The following is a 15,596-nucleotide window of genomic DNA, read 5'->3' on the forward strand; positions in this document are numbered from 1 at the left end:
ACACCATTATAGCAGACAGATCGAAGATAAGCTCAGTTCACTGGTTAAACTGCATTTCTTCCTTCAGCTCTGGTTACAAGTTTCGAGTTGAGAATAAGACTGTGGACACAAGCAGCTCAGATGAAGCTTTGCAGGCCTGTTTTACTGACCAGTATGATCTGATGGTTACAAACTCTGCTAAAACTGTGGGTTTTATGAAACTATATAGGCAGAACGTTCATCAAAGCAATGATCACATTCTCCAAATAATGCTCTGATATGTCAGATTTTGTCTCTGAGCTCACAGACATCCGGCAGAGTGTGCATTTTAATGTACAAGTAGTTACGCTGAATGGAGAAATCTAAATGCTAATGCAGGAGGGTGGAGGACTTAAACAGCTGAGCAGCAGGCGGTGGTTATAGTTGCATGTAAGCAGAGCAGTGCACCACAAATGAGCACCACATCTATTTACACGCTGCCCAGTTGCTTGAATTACAGGTCTCAGTTATATATGATTTAAGGTGTACGAAACATTTGAATTTAAAATTAGTTGCACACCAACAGCCATCAGATTTATGCTATATAAAGAGTGTTATAAACAATATATCCATCATTTCTTGTAGTTCTTTCCTATTTTCTATATGTCAGCATTTTTAAGACCATTTCTCTTGATTTATTTAACATCTATAAAGAAAGGTTTGATTTATGCCCCTACAGGTCAGTCACAGATGGTTTTGCTTCTCTGGTGATGTGTTTGTTGTCGGATGTTGCTTTGAAAACTCCCATATCAAAGAGTTGGCCTCTTTCATAACTCTCACGAATGCTGCTAAATGGCGTTCAACCTCACACGACCCATCTTTGTAGTAGCATTTGCAATGTTGATTTAAATACTTCAAAGATAAAGCCCACTGTGTACATAAATCGATACACACAGGTGCTTTTTGAAAATGAAGGCGCAGGCTCATAAAATGTGAAAAATGAAGCAGCGCCGGCAGACAAGAGACAAAATAAGTGATGATAAATATGGATTATACAGGAGATGCGAAGTTTCCCTTGCCTTTTTCTTACTTAACCTGAATTACCCCGATTTTTACTTTTAAACCAATCACTGTGGGAGACCAGGTCCATTAAAAAGGCATTACAGAGGCCACTTTACTCACAGCGAAAGATGTCACAGAGTAAAGTCAGGCTGGCTCCATATGACTGATGATTCACAGCGGGCCTCCATCTCTCTGGGGAGGAGACGTCACCCGGTGCTACACTGAAATGCCCTCCCCCATCTCTGAGAGCCATGATGATGTTCAGTTTGTGTTCCCAGCACATGTACACAGCATGTACAGGAAAAAACACTCCCAAATGCATGCACAGAAGCAGTCACACACAGGCTTGTATGCACTGTCAGTCATGTACAAGCAAAAAGGCTCGGGGGGGAGAAAAAAGCAAAATGACCAGTGCTGTTAGTCAGAGCTGGACGTGTTGAATCAATAGAGGCCTTTTCAAATGAAATAAAATGCACAACGATCCATGCCACACCAGCAACAACATCAATAGTTATAAATCATAGCAATGTTCTCCAGTGAAGACAAACGGCATGAAATTGATTGGAAAAAGCAGCACGATTAGATTCAGTATCAGCAGAGGAATGATACCCAGGCAGACTGTAGTGGAGCAAATGACCTGGATTTTAATTTAAGATGGCAAATTATTAGCCCACTATAAACCTGCTGATGCATGAATGGAGAGCAGTGACTGACAGGGACAAAGAAGGACAGATCGTGAGTGTGAGAAGAACAAACCTGCTCAAAGAATTCATCCATGAAACCTTTGTCCATCCCCACAGCGACTTCATCCTCCTCCTCTGTCGTCTCCTTCCCCTGTACAAAACACACAAACACAATCAGGGGTTATTTGAAACACCTCGAAATGACAAACATGATCATCTAACAATCAAATGAAACCAGAATTACTTTTAATGGAAACCTTGGTGACAACTGTATTGGACCATGTAAGATTGTTGTTGCACAATTCAAGGCTAAAGAGAGCAGTATCAACACTCTCCCCACCTCTCCACCCATCAGTTGATTAGAAACAAGGAGCACTTAATGACACTTGTAATTAGAACCACAGGTTGAGTGATTAGCAAGATATTATTGAATTAGAACGTAAAGGCAGAAAAAAACCTTGACATTTGCACATTTCTACCTTCACACTAACCTGGCAATAGCCAGATTAATAATTGTGTAGTACTTGATAGTACTCCACAATATCAATTTGGGACCGCTCCATGTAAATCCGTTCGGAGGAAAGAGGCATGGATTGGACAATGCAACAGTATGTCCCACCTCTGACAGGTTTGTTTTTAGCCAATCGCGGGATCTTCACAACGAGCCGAGCCAATTGGTAGATTAAACTCTTACCAAAACCCGTAGGTAAAAAAGCACAAACATCTTTACCATCCAGAAATACGCAAAGCGCCTCTCGTTGTTCTTCCTTCAAAGAAGCGATAGGAGATTCAGCTAAAACTGACTTAATAGCAGCATCTACACGATCGTTGTCCTCCGTTGCCATGTTTGTTTTGATCTACTGGCGCTTGGTGTCGTCTTCACACCCGGATATCCCGCCCCACACACGAATACCGCTGCGTGATTGGTCCGTGCCAACTTGGCTCTGTCCGAACAGTGAGTGCGGGAGCGGAGCAAGATGGTTTCTTGAGAGATTTGTGAACTCACAAATATCGCGAGAAATCAACTTGCTGGCAAGGTTACCTTCACACACGTGCCCATGTACCTACACAGGCACATACAGACTTCAGTTTAAATATTTTGATATCATTCTGACATCTGTATCGTATACAGACTATAGCCAGTAACAGTTCCATTTTCTAATTCAGAGAAAGAGAGAGACAAAGAGACAGACAGACAGACAGACAGACAGACAGACAGACAGACAGACAGACAGATAGATAGACAGATAGATAAGCAAAATTGGAGAATGTTCTCAATACCAACAAAATTTTCAGTTTTTTGGAAACACTAGCATTTTTTGTACATATTTGCATTTCTTTAACCAGAACGATTTGCACATTTATTGCATGTTCTTTTGTACATTGCTTCCTTCATATTCTTTTATGTAACGTGTGTGAGCGCCCGGATCTCCCAAAGGGATGAATAAAGTATCTATCGATCTGTCTATCTATCTATTTATATCAGAGTGTAAAGACTAAAAACAGGGGAAAGCAGTCGTCCTGACTCCAACTACAGATACCAACAAGCCCTTACCAGCACCACTGAAGTTCTCTAATTAACACAATCCAAACAAAAGCAAGAAAAAGCACATCTCAAAGTGCCCAACTATTCCTTTAAAAGCAGACTATAGAAGCCAAACAATTAGGAGACTTCAGTATCAAAGAAAACCACAAGTGTGGAATCGACTCTTACTCACAAAATTGCCAACACTTAGGGGAAAAAGCACATTTTCTCTGTTGCAGCAGAATGATTTCATTCCTAATTCTAAGCCGATTTACACGGTTATAAAAATTACTCATTAGGCCTTTAAAGTCTGTTTGGTGCCCGTAGATGTCTGACAAAAATATATCTCCACTGAAAAACAAATTCAAACTTCTCAAACTTTCTACCGTCTACCCATAGATTCATGCTGAAACACATGCTTATGTCTAATCACATATCAGTCATTACGCCGCATTATCAGGGATCTCATTCATCCAGCCACTATCAGACTAATTCAGTTCCCCACTATGAGATCCATTTGCTTATCACCGTTGTGAAGTCAGACTGCAGTGTTCCATCTTCCCCTGCCTGCAAAAGACTCCTTTTTCTTGTCACAAAAGTTCCAAACAGCAGGGAAAGAGTCTTGAGTCATGCATAATATGAGCAGTGTGCATGAAAATTAGGATTTTTTTTCCCCTGAACAGATGGTTCAAATCTCAGGCCAACCTTCCTTTAAAATTTCTGTTAAAATTTTCACTAAACAAAAGGCAAAAAAATCCCTGAAGCTTTGTTTATCTAAAATAATATGATTTTCTTGACACTGTGGATTGATTGATTAGTTTTTTGGTCTATGAAATGGTAAAAAAAAAATGTTAATCAGTGTTTACCAGATAAAGTTCTCAAATGTCTAGTTTCTAAAACAACCTCAAAGATATTCAGTTTACCGTCATAAAAGGAGCAAAGAAACCAGAAAATATTCACATTTAAGCAGCTGGAATCATAGTTTTGCCTTTTTCCCCTAAAAAATGATCCAAACGGGTGAACTGATTATCAAACTAGTTTCACATTAGTTCAGTAGTTTACAACTAATGGGTTCATCGAGTCATTCTTGCAGCTCTAGAGGGCATAGAGGAAATCGTAGATATTATGAGTGCTACATGAATAAGAGAACAAAATCCAATTCTACATGTCTCATTAAAAATAAACAGATTGCTTAAAAAACAAAGAATTGTGTTCATCTCAGCCCAACTGTGAAGCCATTAGTGAGCCCAGACAAGTGACAAAAAATTAGGGGAATTTTGTCTAAAAAAAAAAACAATAATCAAAGAAATTCAGCTTTCTTATTTTTATTTTAAAAAATCTGGCATTTTAGCTATTACACTGCAAAGAAGACATTTTGAATTCTCTCTACATCGAGCCATGGTTGTGCTGTTTCCATAGAGGCACATGACTTGATACTGCTGTGAAAAATGAACCCGCAGTTAGTTGAAACTAGACTGGAGCCAAAAACATCCAGAATCTGCTTGGGGTTCAGGGGGTTAAACCATTAAGTTCAATAAATATTTAAAAACTGCACGGAGGCATATGAAGATATTATTTTTCTGCAACTCATGAATGGGCAGTCGGCCAAGTTCATCCAGACAAAGACACTAATGTGAAAGCATTACAGGCACCATGAGGCAGGAAGCAGAGGCAAGCTTTGCATCAAACGAGGTAGACGAGCAATTTTCAACAGCAGGAATAAGACACTGTGTTTGGATTTCTCTTCAACTGTTTAATATGTCACCATTGGCTCAGAAAGATGCAGATCTGCAAATAGCTGATGATGTTTGTGACTCTAACAAGTGGCTCTGAAGAAGTTCTGTACAATGATGGTTTGATTTTGAAGTTTTTAACCCAAACAAAAAATGGAGAACTACAACAAAAAGGCAAAAGCTGAATGGAAACTACTTTTGGCTTTAATGATAAATAAAACCAGGTCATCTCTGCATCAATACAGATTGTAACTTGCAGTTTGATGGTAGCAAAAGCAGCTATTGAATGGCACAATAAATGACGGCTGAGTTCCATTTTACTGCTGCAGTTTCACGGTCCTGTTATTGTGCATGCTGGTACAAGGTCACAGTGTCACGTCTTACTGAAACGCCTGAATAAAGCACACCTGTCCTTCTCCTATTATGTGATTAAGTGATGTCAAGCGTGCTGTGAATAAGGTCCATAAGGCCTCACAACTACATAGAAGGTGTGGCGTGAGCAGCACACAAGCAGACTTTTTCCAAGAAAGTGTTGCATTTAAAGTTCGTCCTGAAATTAGAAATCCCACAAAAATGACAGATATATCAATATCATCCTACTCCTCATTTAAATTTTTGGAAATTTCCTTTTAGTTTAAAATCTGATAACATGGATTTTAAGGTCAATATTTGTATTTGATAGTTAACATTTTTTTAAATAATACTCTGTTAATTTATTGTTTTTATTTAATAAAACACAGTCATTTAGCATCATCTTGTTTCAAGATATAGAAAATACTCCCAAGATTTTTCCTATTTACAGAAGCAATTTCAGTTCTTTAAACACACTGATCAAATTTTCACAAATTTTGGAAATAAGGTTGTTCAAAATTCTTAAGCGCTTCTTAAAAATACAGTTCCAATTTTCAGAGCTTTCTTTCTGCAAGATAAAAAGGATAAAGCATCTCCTGAACTTCTGAAAACCAAGCCTGTGAGGATGTTTTTGGTGAATGGTGAAAAACATCCAATAAAACCGACTTCAGTGAACGTGCTACGAAATGAAGGCTCTAAACGATAAAAATGTGACACGTGACTTGTGTTAAAAGGAACCTGAGAATGATGATCAACTGTAAGAATTGTCTCTTTAGAGAGGAAAAGCAAGGAAATAGCGATAAAAATGGAGTAAGAGGAAGCAGTTCCTGAGAAAAACGCCTGAGAAGACAGACTTTAGCGAAAGATGCCGAGGCAACTGGCACAAATCTAAGTGGGAGAGATTCAGAGGCACTGTGATCAGGCTAATGTGATCTAAACCCACTCAAGCTATATTTAATCCAACAAAAACCGTGTTGTTTGATGTTCTCTGTAGGGTTTATATTCACCATAACAAAAATTCATCAGACAACATTTGGAAAGTAAAATATTTCTATCCGAAACATCGAATCCCCCGATTTGAGAGATCCTCTGTAATGCGCTCAACTGTTATTCCAGTAGTCGGTACAGTGTTGCAGTCATTTTCTTGGTGTGGAATAAAATCGTGCAATTACTAACTAAAGGTTTGATGCTGCACTGATGTTAATTTGTGGAACTGCAGACTTTCAGAAGCAGGGAAAAATAGCAGCGGGAGGGAGCGGAGGACGAGGAGGGAGTCAGAATAGGCTCTGAGAGTGTTCAGCCTCCACAGAGAGATGCTGTATCTCCTGCAGTGAGCTGAGGGCTTTGGTCTGGTTTCGCTTTGAGTGGTCAGGAGGGAAGAAGACTGAGCGGTGCGCCCCAAACCTCCACCTCCCACTCAGATCTGAAGCTCCCACTGAGCCACAAAGAGGCCGCCTTTAGTGCTGCACTCTTGACTCAGCCTACAGATTGGACCGTCCACACACAACAGATGCTCTGAAGCCGGACACACAAACGGACTACAGCTGATGCACTAATAACACACAGCAGACGGCAAACAGAGAGAACGAGCTCTACATACGATCCGACCACAACCCTTCAGCGCACTCTGTCTCTGGGGCTCACACTCAGGTGAAACACCACAGCTGTGGCGTAGTGGCCTGATTACACTCTTTATTAGATTAGAGAGTTGTCCCAGGCTCCGTGCCATCAGGAAGTCTATCCATAAAGACAAAGGTCCCTGCACATCCAGTGTACACAGGAGGAGGAATATAGTGCTGGAGCAACAGAGTGATATCAGCAAGGTAAAAAGAGGAGGAGGAGAAGCAGGGCAACTAAACAATTACTGAGAGCTGGGAAAGTGTGACAGCATGTGCAATAAGAAGCCGTAGAGACGCAGAGTCGTCGTGTTGATGTGGAAGCAGTCAGATTAAACGGAGAGGATGGGAATAAAATATGCTCGCAAGTCTGCACGCACTCAGACTCTCTTCAAGGTTTTATGTGAAAATGAGCTCGAGAAGAGCAGTAAGAGACAGTTCAAGTAGAGATGGAAACCCGTGTGGGCAGTACTTTATTGTCCTTTTGTGTTTCCATATTAAAGCAGACCTGTTTCCTGCATCTTTGTATTACAGCCAATTCAAGCAGCTTCCTGCAGTCCCATTAGAAATGACTCATAAAAATCTGTGTCAGCCGCACAGTGGAATACTGAGGTTTAATACAGGGAGGTAACATTCATTATGGATGTGCGCTCGCTCACACACAAACACACGCACAAGCCTTTTATTATTTATTTACACATTCTACAGTACACAAATGCAAACATGTCAACAATAAAGCCTGAAATGTCGGTGTTTCTATGCTCCATTTGTGGAGCTGTGTTGCTCTCACAGCATGTGCACACCCTTATGGTTCATGAAGGAGGCAGGACTGAGTGATGCTTCAAGCTCAGGTCGCTACACACATAACTCTTCAACTGTGTAAACCTTCACTAACATGATACGTAACACAGACTGCAAAGTCTTCACGACTTACTCTAAATACCACTTTCCAACTTGTGATTTGTCTTCACAAGATAAAAACCTAGACTCACAGCCCAGTGAAAATGGAGCCCACAGTAACCTGCAATATAACAGGAACAAAAAGAAACTGCCTTGAATTACCAGATGATCTAAACACTCTCAAGTCTCTTCCATCTCCACTGTCTACGTATAAAGTGATCACGGCATTAGCTTCAACCTAACTCTAATCTTAAAGGGTCAGTTCATCAAAATTGCAAAACACATATTCTCAGGCTGCTTCTGGTGCATCACATCATGCAGGCAAACTTTGCTTCTGAGATGTATGCTGCAATCCCAAAACAATGGCAAGTCGAGAATGAGATTTAGTATCAGTTACTACTGGCATAACAACCAATATAACTGTCAATGGCTGAGTTGCACTGTGGGTAAAGCAGGCACCAAGTGTTCTCATTGAAGACGTATTATCTCTGGCTCTGCTGTCAGTTGTAAGTCTGATCGTGCTAAATTCATGGTCTATCTAAAAACCTGAGCAACTCAGATCAAATCTGTAGGTAAGTGGAAAAAAAATATTTTGCAATTTGGGAGAATCAGTCTTGTAACATAGCATGAGCAGCTGGAGAATGAGGAAAAAGGACAATTGTGTCAGTTAGAACTGGTATGAATTAAACTAAACCTGAATGTTAGGATTCCACTGGAGGTAATGTAGTTTAACGGAAATCGTTACTCAAAAAGTCTAGAAAAGAGCTGAAGCTATTAACATGAATCTCACATTATTTTGATGGCTGGTTAATTGGTTCTGATAATGTGTTAAGAAACAAAAGGAGTTATTCTCTGATTCCAGCTTCCTACAATTGACTATTTCAAGGTTTCTTCCATCCTTTGCGACAGTAAACAGAATATCTTTGGACAAAAAAAAAGACACTGGAAGATTTATTCTTGGGCTTTTGGAAACACCAATCAACATGCTTCACTGAACAACTTATTGATTAATCAAGAAAATAATCGACAGTGAAAATAATCCAGAATTGAACCTCAAAATGGCATCTGCAGAAGAGAAATCTGTCCAAAATATCCTTACTTTTCAAAAAACTGTCCCGACTCTCATTGATTAAAACTCAGTCTGGTCCTAACAAATATGAATATTCAACAGCACACATAAACACAACCCCATTTATAAAAATAGCCTTCACTTGTTCCCGTATTCAAGCCCTCAGGACGTTCACCTCCTACACGCTGAGAGATCTACAGTCTGTATGTGTGCAGGAACAGCTGCAAGCAAAACTTAGTAAGCAAAATAATTATAGTTTTTTTAGCTTAAGCTTGAAGTAGGTGGCCGTGCCCAGAATGAGTTTGTTACGAGTGCACAGACATAGCTGAATTTATCGGTCACCAGAACATTGCGAGAGTCAGGAGTAATTCAAAAAGCGGAGTATTAAAAGTCAACATGTAAAAATGAATTCAAAGAAATTTAAACAGCAGCATAAAATTTAATTCCTCATTAGGTTTCCATTTTTACAGAGAGATGACAAAAGTGACAGAAGGTAACGCTGACGCAGCACAGCTACAGATCAACAAACGGGCCTCGCTGACTGATTGTGTTGTTGGTCGGTTGACTGTCACAGTGAACGACAGCACAGGGCTATCAGAACAGGATAATTACAAAACCAGGGAGCGGGGCGGGTGATGAGAGGACACGGGAAGTGATAGATGGAGCCAGGAGAGGACCAGCCAAGTGTGAAACTCATTCAGCTCCTCTCAAAACACCAGGAGCAAAGAAATCCAACAAGTCTCCACTAATGGTTGGTGTGAACTTCAGCAATCAGCTGGAAACAAAACACTGTGACTCCTCTCTCCATGTGCACTCCTGTTGCTAATGTGCTCACACAAATGCAGCTCAATACTTTTGTTTTAAGATGTGCATGTGATGCTGTGCTTTCACTCCAGCTGTCTGCACACTGTTTTGCCCTGAAGTAAAAACCAGCTAATCGTGTGAGTGAATCTCAGAGAACAAAATCTATCATCCTGCGCTGCCAGCACATTTGACTTCAATACAACTGCAGATCTAAAGATCTTTATTTCAGCACATTCAACACGTTTTACAGGAACCAAACCACAGCCAGATGAATGAAAAAGTGAGACTAAGCTGACACAATAAAGTTAAGCTATACTTAGAATTAGGACAACTTCAAGGAACTCTGTTTGGCAGGGGTTGCCTGGGGTTTTACTGGAGAAACCTTTAACAGCTCAGAGAGGAGAGGAGGTTGCTAGAGGAACCCTAATTAACTCAAAAGGGGTTCCTCCAGAGGGAGCTTGAAGTAAAGTTGCTGTTCCTTCACACTGAAAGGTGCCAGTCGACGTGGTTTGGACATCTGATTCAGATGCCTTCTGGAAGACTCTGAATGTTTTCCAAGCACGTCTGCCTGGGGAGGAGACCTCAGGGTAGACCCAGAACTCGCTGGAGGGATTTTATATCTCATATGTCCTGAGACTGCCTCAGGGTTCCCCAGCAAAAACTGGACAGCGTTGCTGCAGAAAAGGACGTCTGGAATGACTTGCTTCATCTGCTGCCTGCATGATCTGACCTCGGATAAGCAGAGATGGATGGACGGACTTTGTTGTATCTTTTTTGAAACTGTGTACATTGCAATACTTCAGCACTTACATAATATGATATTTGGCCAAACTGGGATCCTGTCTGGCTTTCTGCTGACAGATTTGTGTAAAAATGACTCACCACACTGATGACAAGCTCACCGTTTGTCTGAATATATTAAAATATCCACTATATTTAGGACTATCTACAATATTGCTTAATATTTCTTTTACGTTTGGGGGTTTAAAAAAATCCACTATAATAGGAACAGGAATAAAGACGTCAAAATGAAAACTGAAACACCCCAAAAAAGCTCTTTGCAGAACTTTTCTGAAGGGTTTGCTGATGCAGGGACTCTTCAAAGGAAAACAATCTGCACAGAAAAAGTTCCTCGAGGTTCTTCTACTTCAAAGACTGTGTAAAAAAAGTCCAGGTAAATATCAAACAACTACATAAAAACTGCAGTTTGCAAACTTTTTCCAAACATATTTTAAAGAAATTTCTATTTTCTAACTGCTTGTGCCCTTTCAGAGCGAATTTTCTGATACCAGTTCCAGAGATTTAAGTACCTTTTATCAGCGTGGGTTAGCAGACATAGAGCTGCTGTCACAGCTGGCGTTAGCAGCAGAGCACCAAATAGCTGTATGATCGCTGCCAGCAAACAAGAAGAAGAGCCTGTTGAAGAGAGTGGCCTGATCCCAATCTACACTCTCAGGCCAAAGCACCAAACCCTCACATCACAGCTGTGGTGTTTGAGTGCATGAGTTGAGGAGGGCTGCAAACGGTAGAAAATGGAGGAATGGGACACACTGTCACACCAGCACAGGTTGCTTGGAAACTACACGCCATCATCTTTTCTTTTAATGGAATTTGAACTAGTGTTGGACGGTATATGATACTAGAAATGTTTAGCAATACCTCGCTGTTGAAAATTACACAAATTCAATATCACTGCTTTAAATGATCAGTGAGGTTTTGCTATGAGCAGCATTTTATTAAGGATAATGTCTGTGTGCAGCAGCAGGACAGTGTGTGTGAGCCTGCAGTCATAGTGGACGTGGCACTCGCTATTTTCTCCCCAAGACGTGGGCTTGAGCAGCTCGTGGATGAGGTAGATGATGGATGCAAAATGTGGAACTATATCACCTATGTAGCCGACAGTGACAGACGCCGACAAGTCTGTCAGTAAAAAATGTTACGCAGATTAAAGGAGCAACAAGACAAACTTAGCAAAGCATCTCTCCAACAAACATGCAAACTTGTAAGAAGGATTCAAAAAGCAACAGGTTGGCAAATGTGACAGGTAGCAGAAGTACATCCCGCCCTGAAAGACCAGTCAAACAAATGTGATTTATTGTGTAACACATAAACTGTTTCCACCATCAGAGTTTGACAAGATAATTAGCTACAAACAATGACCGATCTATCTATTTTCTGTACGTTCTGACTGTGGTATTGTTTAAGTATCGGTATTGATATATTTAGGCAGATATTTTATGGAAGTCAAAGCTTTGGCATTCTGAAACACTAATTTGGACTTGTCCTCTGCCACAGGCCTGTTTAATTACATAATTTGTTCTTGGTATTTTTAATAGGGCTGACCCGAATAGCAGTTTCTGGCCTCCGTTTAGTCGCCCCGATTAATGACGAACATCTAAACATTCGGTTCGGTTCGTAACGTCTGATGGAGGAGGGGATTTTAGGAACGACCCAAATATTCAGTTTGGTTCACAATGTCCGACGGGGGACACGTCAGCAAATTGACGAGGCACTGATCACGCGAGATCACTCAACCGGGGGGGGGGGGTTAACCTAATCCGAATAGTCAGATCTCAAAATAAATATTCGGATATTTGGGACCAGCCCTAATTTTTAACTCTTATAATTGCCTTTGACATCTGTTTGGTGTGTTTTAAATTTTATTTTGTTTCAAGAAAATGTACACCTACTTCCTCACACGCAGAAGTTTTGTATTCCAGTGAAAAACTGATCTGGCTGAGGTTAACAAGACGTTTTCATCAGTTCTGTCTGCAGTTTACAGAGTTCAGCAGATACACGGAGGAGAATAATGTGGGTGGAAGAAGAGATGAAGCACAACCAACACCACCACAGCAGCACAGAGTCAAAGTGTGTGCATGTGCAACTGTTTCTTTTTCCTAACAATCCTCCTCAGTGTCCTCCCCCTTTAATCATCTTCCCCATCCTTCCTGTCTGTCATTCTCTCGCCTCCTTCTCTCGCTTTCCTCCCTCCAGACTTCAGCTTCACTACAGAATCAGCAGCAGGCCCACACAACATGGACTCAGATACCTTTGTCTTGTCCTCCCTTCTCATACTTCCACTTCTCCTTTTTTTGCCATCATACTACCATCCAACAAAACCAATCAATTTTACATCTCATTTGGCGATATGTGCACTGTAAAAGAACGCTAAAAACTGGCAGCAAGGATGCAAAAAACACCATTACAAATGGTAGAATACTGCAATTTTCAAAGCAAGCAAATACATCTATAATAACACCTGATTTAAACACAGTAAAACTGTGCAACTGCATGAGTACACATTGCAAAATAACTATTTGCAATCAATATATAAGTTACAACTTTATTTTTGACTTTGACATATAAACTGCAACTAACAAAACAGGGAAAATATGTAAAATAAAAGTGAAGAAAATAGCATTTTTCAGTTCTTAATATGTACATTTTTTTATGTAACCGCTTTTCTTTTGTCTGTGTTAAATACAGTAAAAAATAAATTCATGGTCCAACATTGCAAAAAAAAAAAAAACAAATATTTTATGTTGGCAAACATTTACAGTTTGGGCTTTTTTTAACAACACACATGTAAATGAAAAAAAGTATCATCTGTAACTTAAAAAAAAGCAGAAAAATCTCTTAATATAAATATTTTTTCTTTAAACAACAACACAATATCTGAAAACAATGCATTTTCTTGCTGATTTAAACCTAGTAAAACAAATAATGTAAGACTTTGATCAAATAAGGTAAAGAATGAAAGACCATACAGATTTTTTTTAAATAGTTTTTGTCGGTTTGTTTTTAGGGCTAATATGTCAATGAATAGTTGTTTTTTAGTTTTTTTTTTGATGATCTGTAATTTAACAAAACAGGGAAAATCTGTACAATAGCCGCTGTTAAAAAACTCTGAAAAACTATTAAAACTATTTATTACAGTGTGTATTTTTATGAATATCATATAAATAAACTTAACCCCTTCTTAGATTTTATCAGTTTCTTGCTCTTGCTCTCCTTTTCCTCTCTCAGTTGCTCATCCCTCTCCACCCTCAGCCTCCCTCACATCACATCTTTCTGACCTTCAACAGTGAAATCATCAAAGTGATGCCATTTAAACATGCCTAAACACAAATTTACGAACCGCCACGCTAAGAAAGGTTAAACGATGACTTATAATGCAATAATAGCAGGACTTTGCGCAAATCAATAATAATCAATTACAGGCCAGAATTGAAACGCCTGCAGCTGCCAGGTCTCACAGACATATCTCTTTCTACTGCTGGGACTCACATGATTAGTGACCTTTTAGACTAAACAGTGGATCCCTACTCCCATTTTGGCTAGTTAGCTCATAATTGGCCTATGGGTATGGGTATGAATAAATAAATTACATGCTGTTGAGGATGTTCACACACAAACTTGCCAGGCCGAGACATGTGTGTAGGCAGCAGCGGGTGGTCGGCCAGTGTTCAGTGATGCAGGAGTGGGTGAGAAAATGTCATAAAGCTTCAATTGAACTTTAATGACACATCACAGGCAGGGAAAGGAGATGTGCCGTCAGTGCTTATGCCATGACTTTTCCCACCCCGGTATCTTTCTTTATCTTCCCCTGGGGAATATATTGGGAGTGCCTCACTCTGTAACTGGCTGGCCATGAAGGGTCATGACAGAACCAGTGCACCACTAACACAATTATGGTGTAGATACGAGGAGGAAACGTAACGGAGAGTGAGAACGACGTCAAGGAATAGCAGGATGAAGAAAACAAACAAGGGGGAGATGAAAGGGCTGTAGGATAGGAATTGCAGGAAAAAGACAAGAACACTATCAGGAGGTAGTGACAGATGAAAGGCAGGAAGATAAATAATTTAAAACACAATTTAAAACTGAAGCTACTGATTTTCATTACAGAAAAGGTGCCAAAACGGTCAAAAGAAAAGTCTCCACAATTTCCTTAAGCCTACAATGATGCATTCAAATGGTTTGTCATGTTTCTAACAATCCAAACCCAAAGCATATTCATTTTTTTATATAACAAAAGGAAACATAAAGATGAAAGTCCCTCCATTTGAGAAACTGGAACTGGGAAATGTTAACCATTTTTGCTTGAAAATTTTCTTTCAGTCCACTAACTGCTTGTTGTTTCTGCTCCATCAGGGTAATACCTGTTGCAGAGCCACACAGTAATGATGTTGGGGTCCATAGATGGGTCAGCAGAACATTGACCTGCAGTCAAACCTAGCCTCTCGTCATTCTCTTACCCTAATGCAGCTATCGTGATTGCTTTCACGTGAAGGAGGCTGCTTCAGATATCAAAATTCACAAAGGATGTTCAACCCACTGCACAGTAATCCCATCTGCTCTCCATCTTCTTTATAGACTTTTAACACCATTACTTTCATGTTCGGGCCCACAACTGTTCTGATTCCCTCTCACTGCTCTCATGTCAGCCTCACCGTGTAATTATTTTCGGTGAGAAAGCTCTGAAAACCAATAAAAACCTGCTGAATGCCAAACAGCCGACATCCCATCAGGGAGCTGGTGAGCACAGTGGAGCTTTTAGCATCTAAACAGTCACATATCTTCCAAACAACAAATAGAGCTAAAAGAAGGGCTGTCCCGATCATAAAATTTTAGTTGGCAATTAATTGTCTTACACATAATTTGCAGTTAATGATGCAGATGTTTTTTCTGTTAATTTTATGCCATTATTTTATTTTTGTACATCCGACAAATCACCATCTCCAAACTCATTACGCTCTCCTCTTTCAATTGGCCACTGGAGAGATCTGCTATTCTTCAGAGACTATTTTTTTTAAGCTAGATGTGTTATGTTGATCTAACTCCCTTTTTTAAAATACCCCAAAGGTGTTTTACTGGATACTAGACAGGTCATTA

At 40.0% G+C, this 15,596-nt stretch overlaps 1 protein-coding gene across 3 annotated transcripts in view; it reads right to left on the bottom strand.

Moving 5' to 3' along the window:
- stx1a (syntaxin 1A (brain)) overlaps positions 1-15,596 on the bottom strand; it is an 89,261-nt gene that overhangs the window by 65,102 nt on the left and 8,563 nt on the right. For all 3 annotated transcript variants that reach the window (XM_051957764.1, XM_022207143.2, XM_022207144.2), the window contains exon 2: positions 1,777-1,854. In XM_051957764.1, the coding sequence (XP_051813724.1) occupies positions 1,777-1,854 (78 nt within the window). The remainder of the gene's footprint in view (positions 1-1,776; positions 1,855-15,596) is intronic.

The sequence above is a fragment of the Acanthochromis polyacanthus genome, chromosome 13 (assembly GCF_021347895.1).
Source record: "Acanthochromis polyacanthus isolate Apoly-LR-REF ecotype Palm Island chromosome 13, KAUST_Apoly_ChrSc, whole genome shotgun sequence".
Classification (NCBI taxonomy): Eukaryota; Metazoa; Chordata; class Actinopteri; family Pomacentridae; genus Acanthochromis; species Acanthochromis polyacanthus.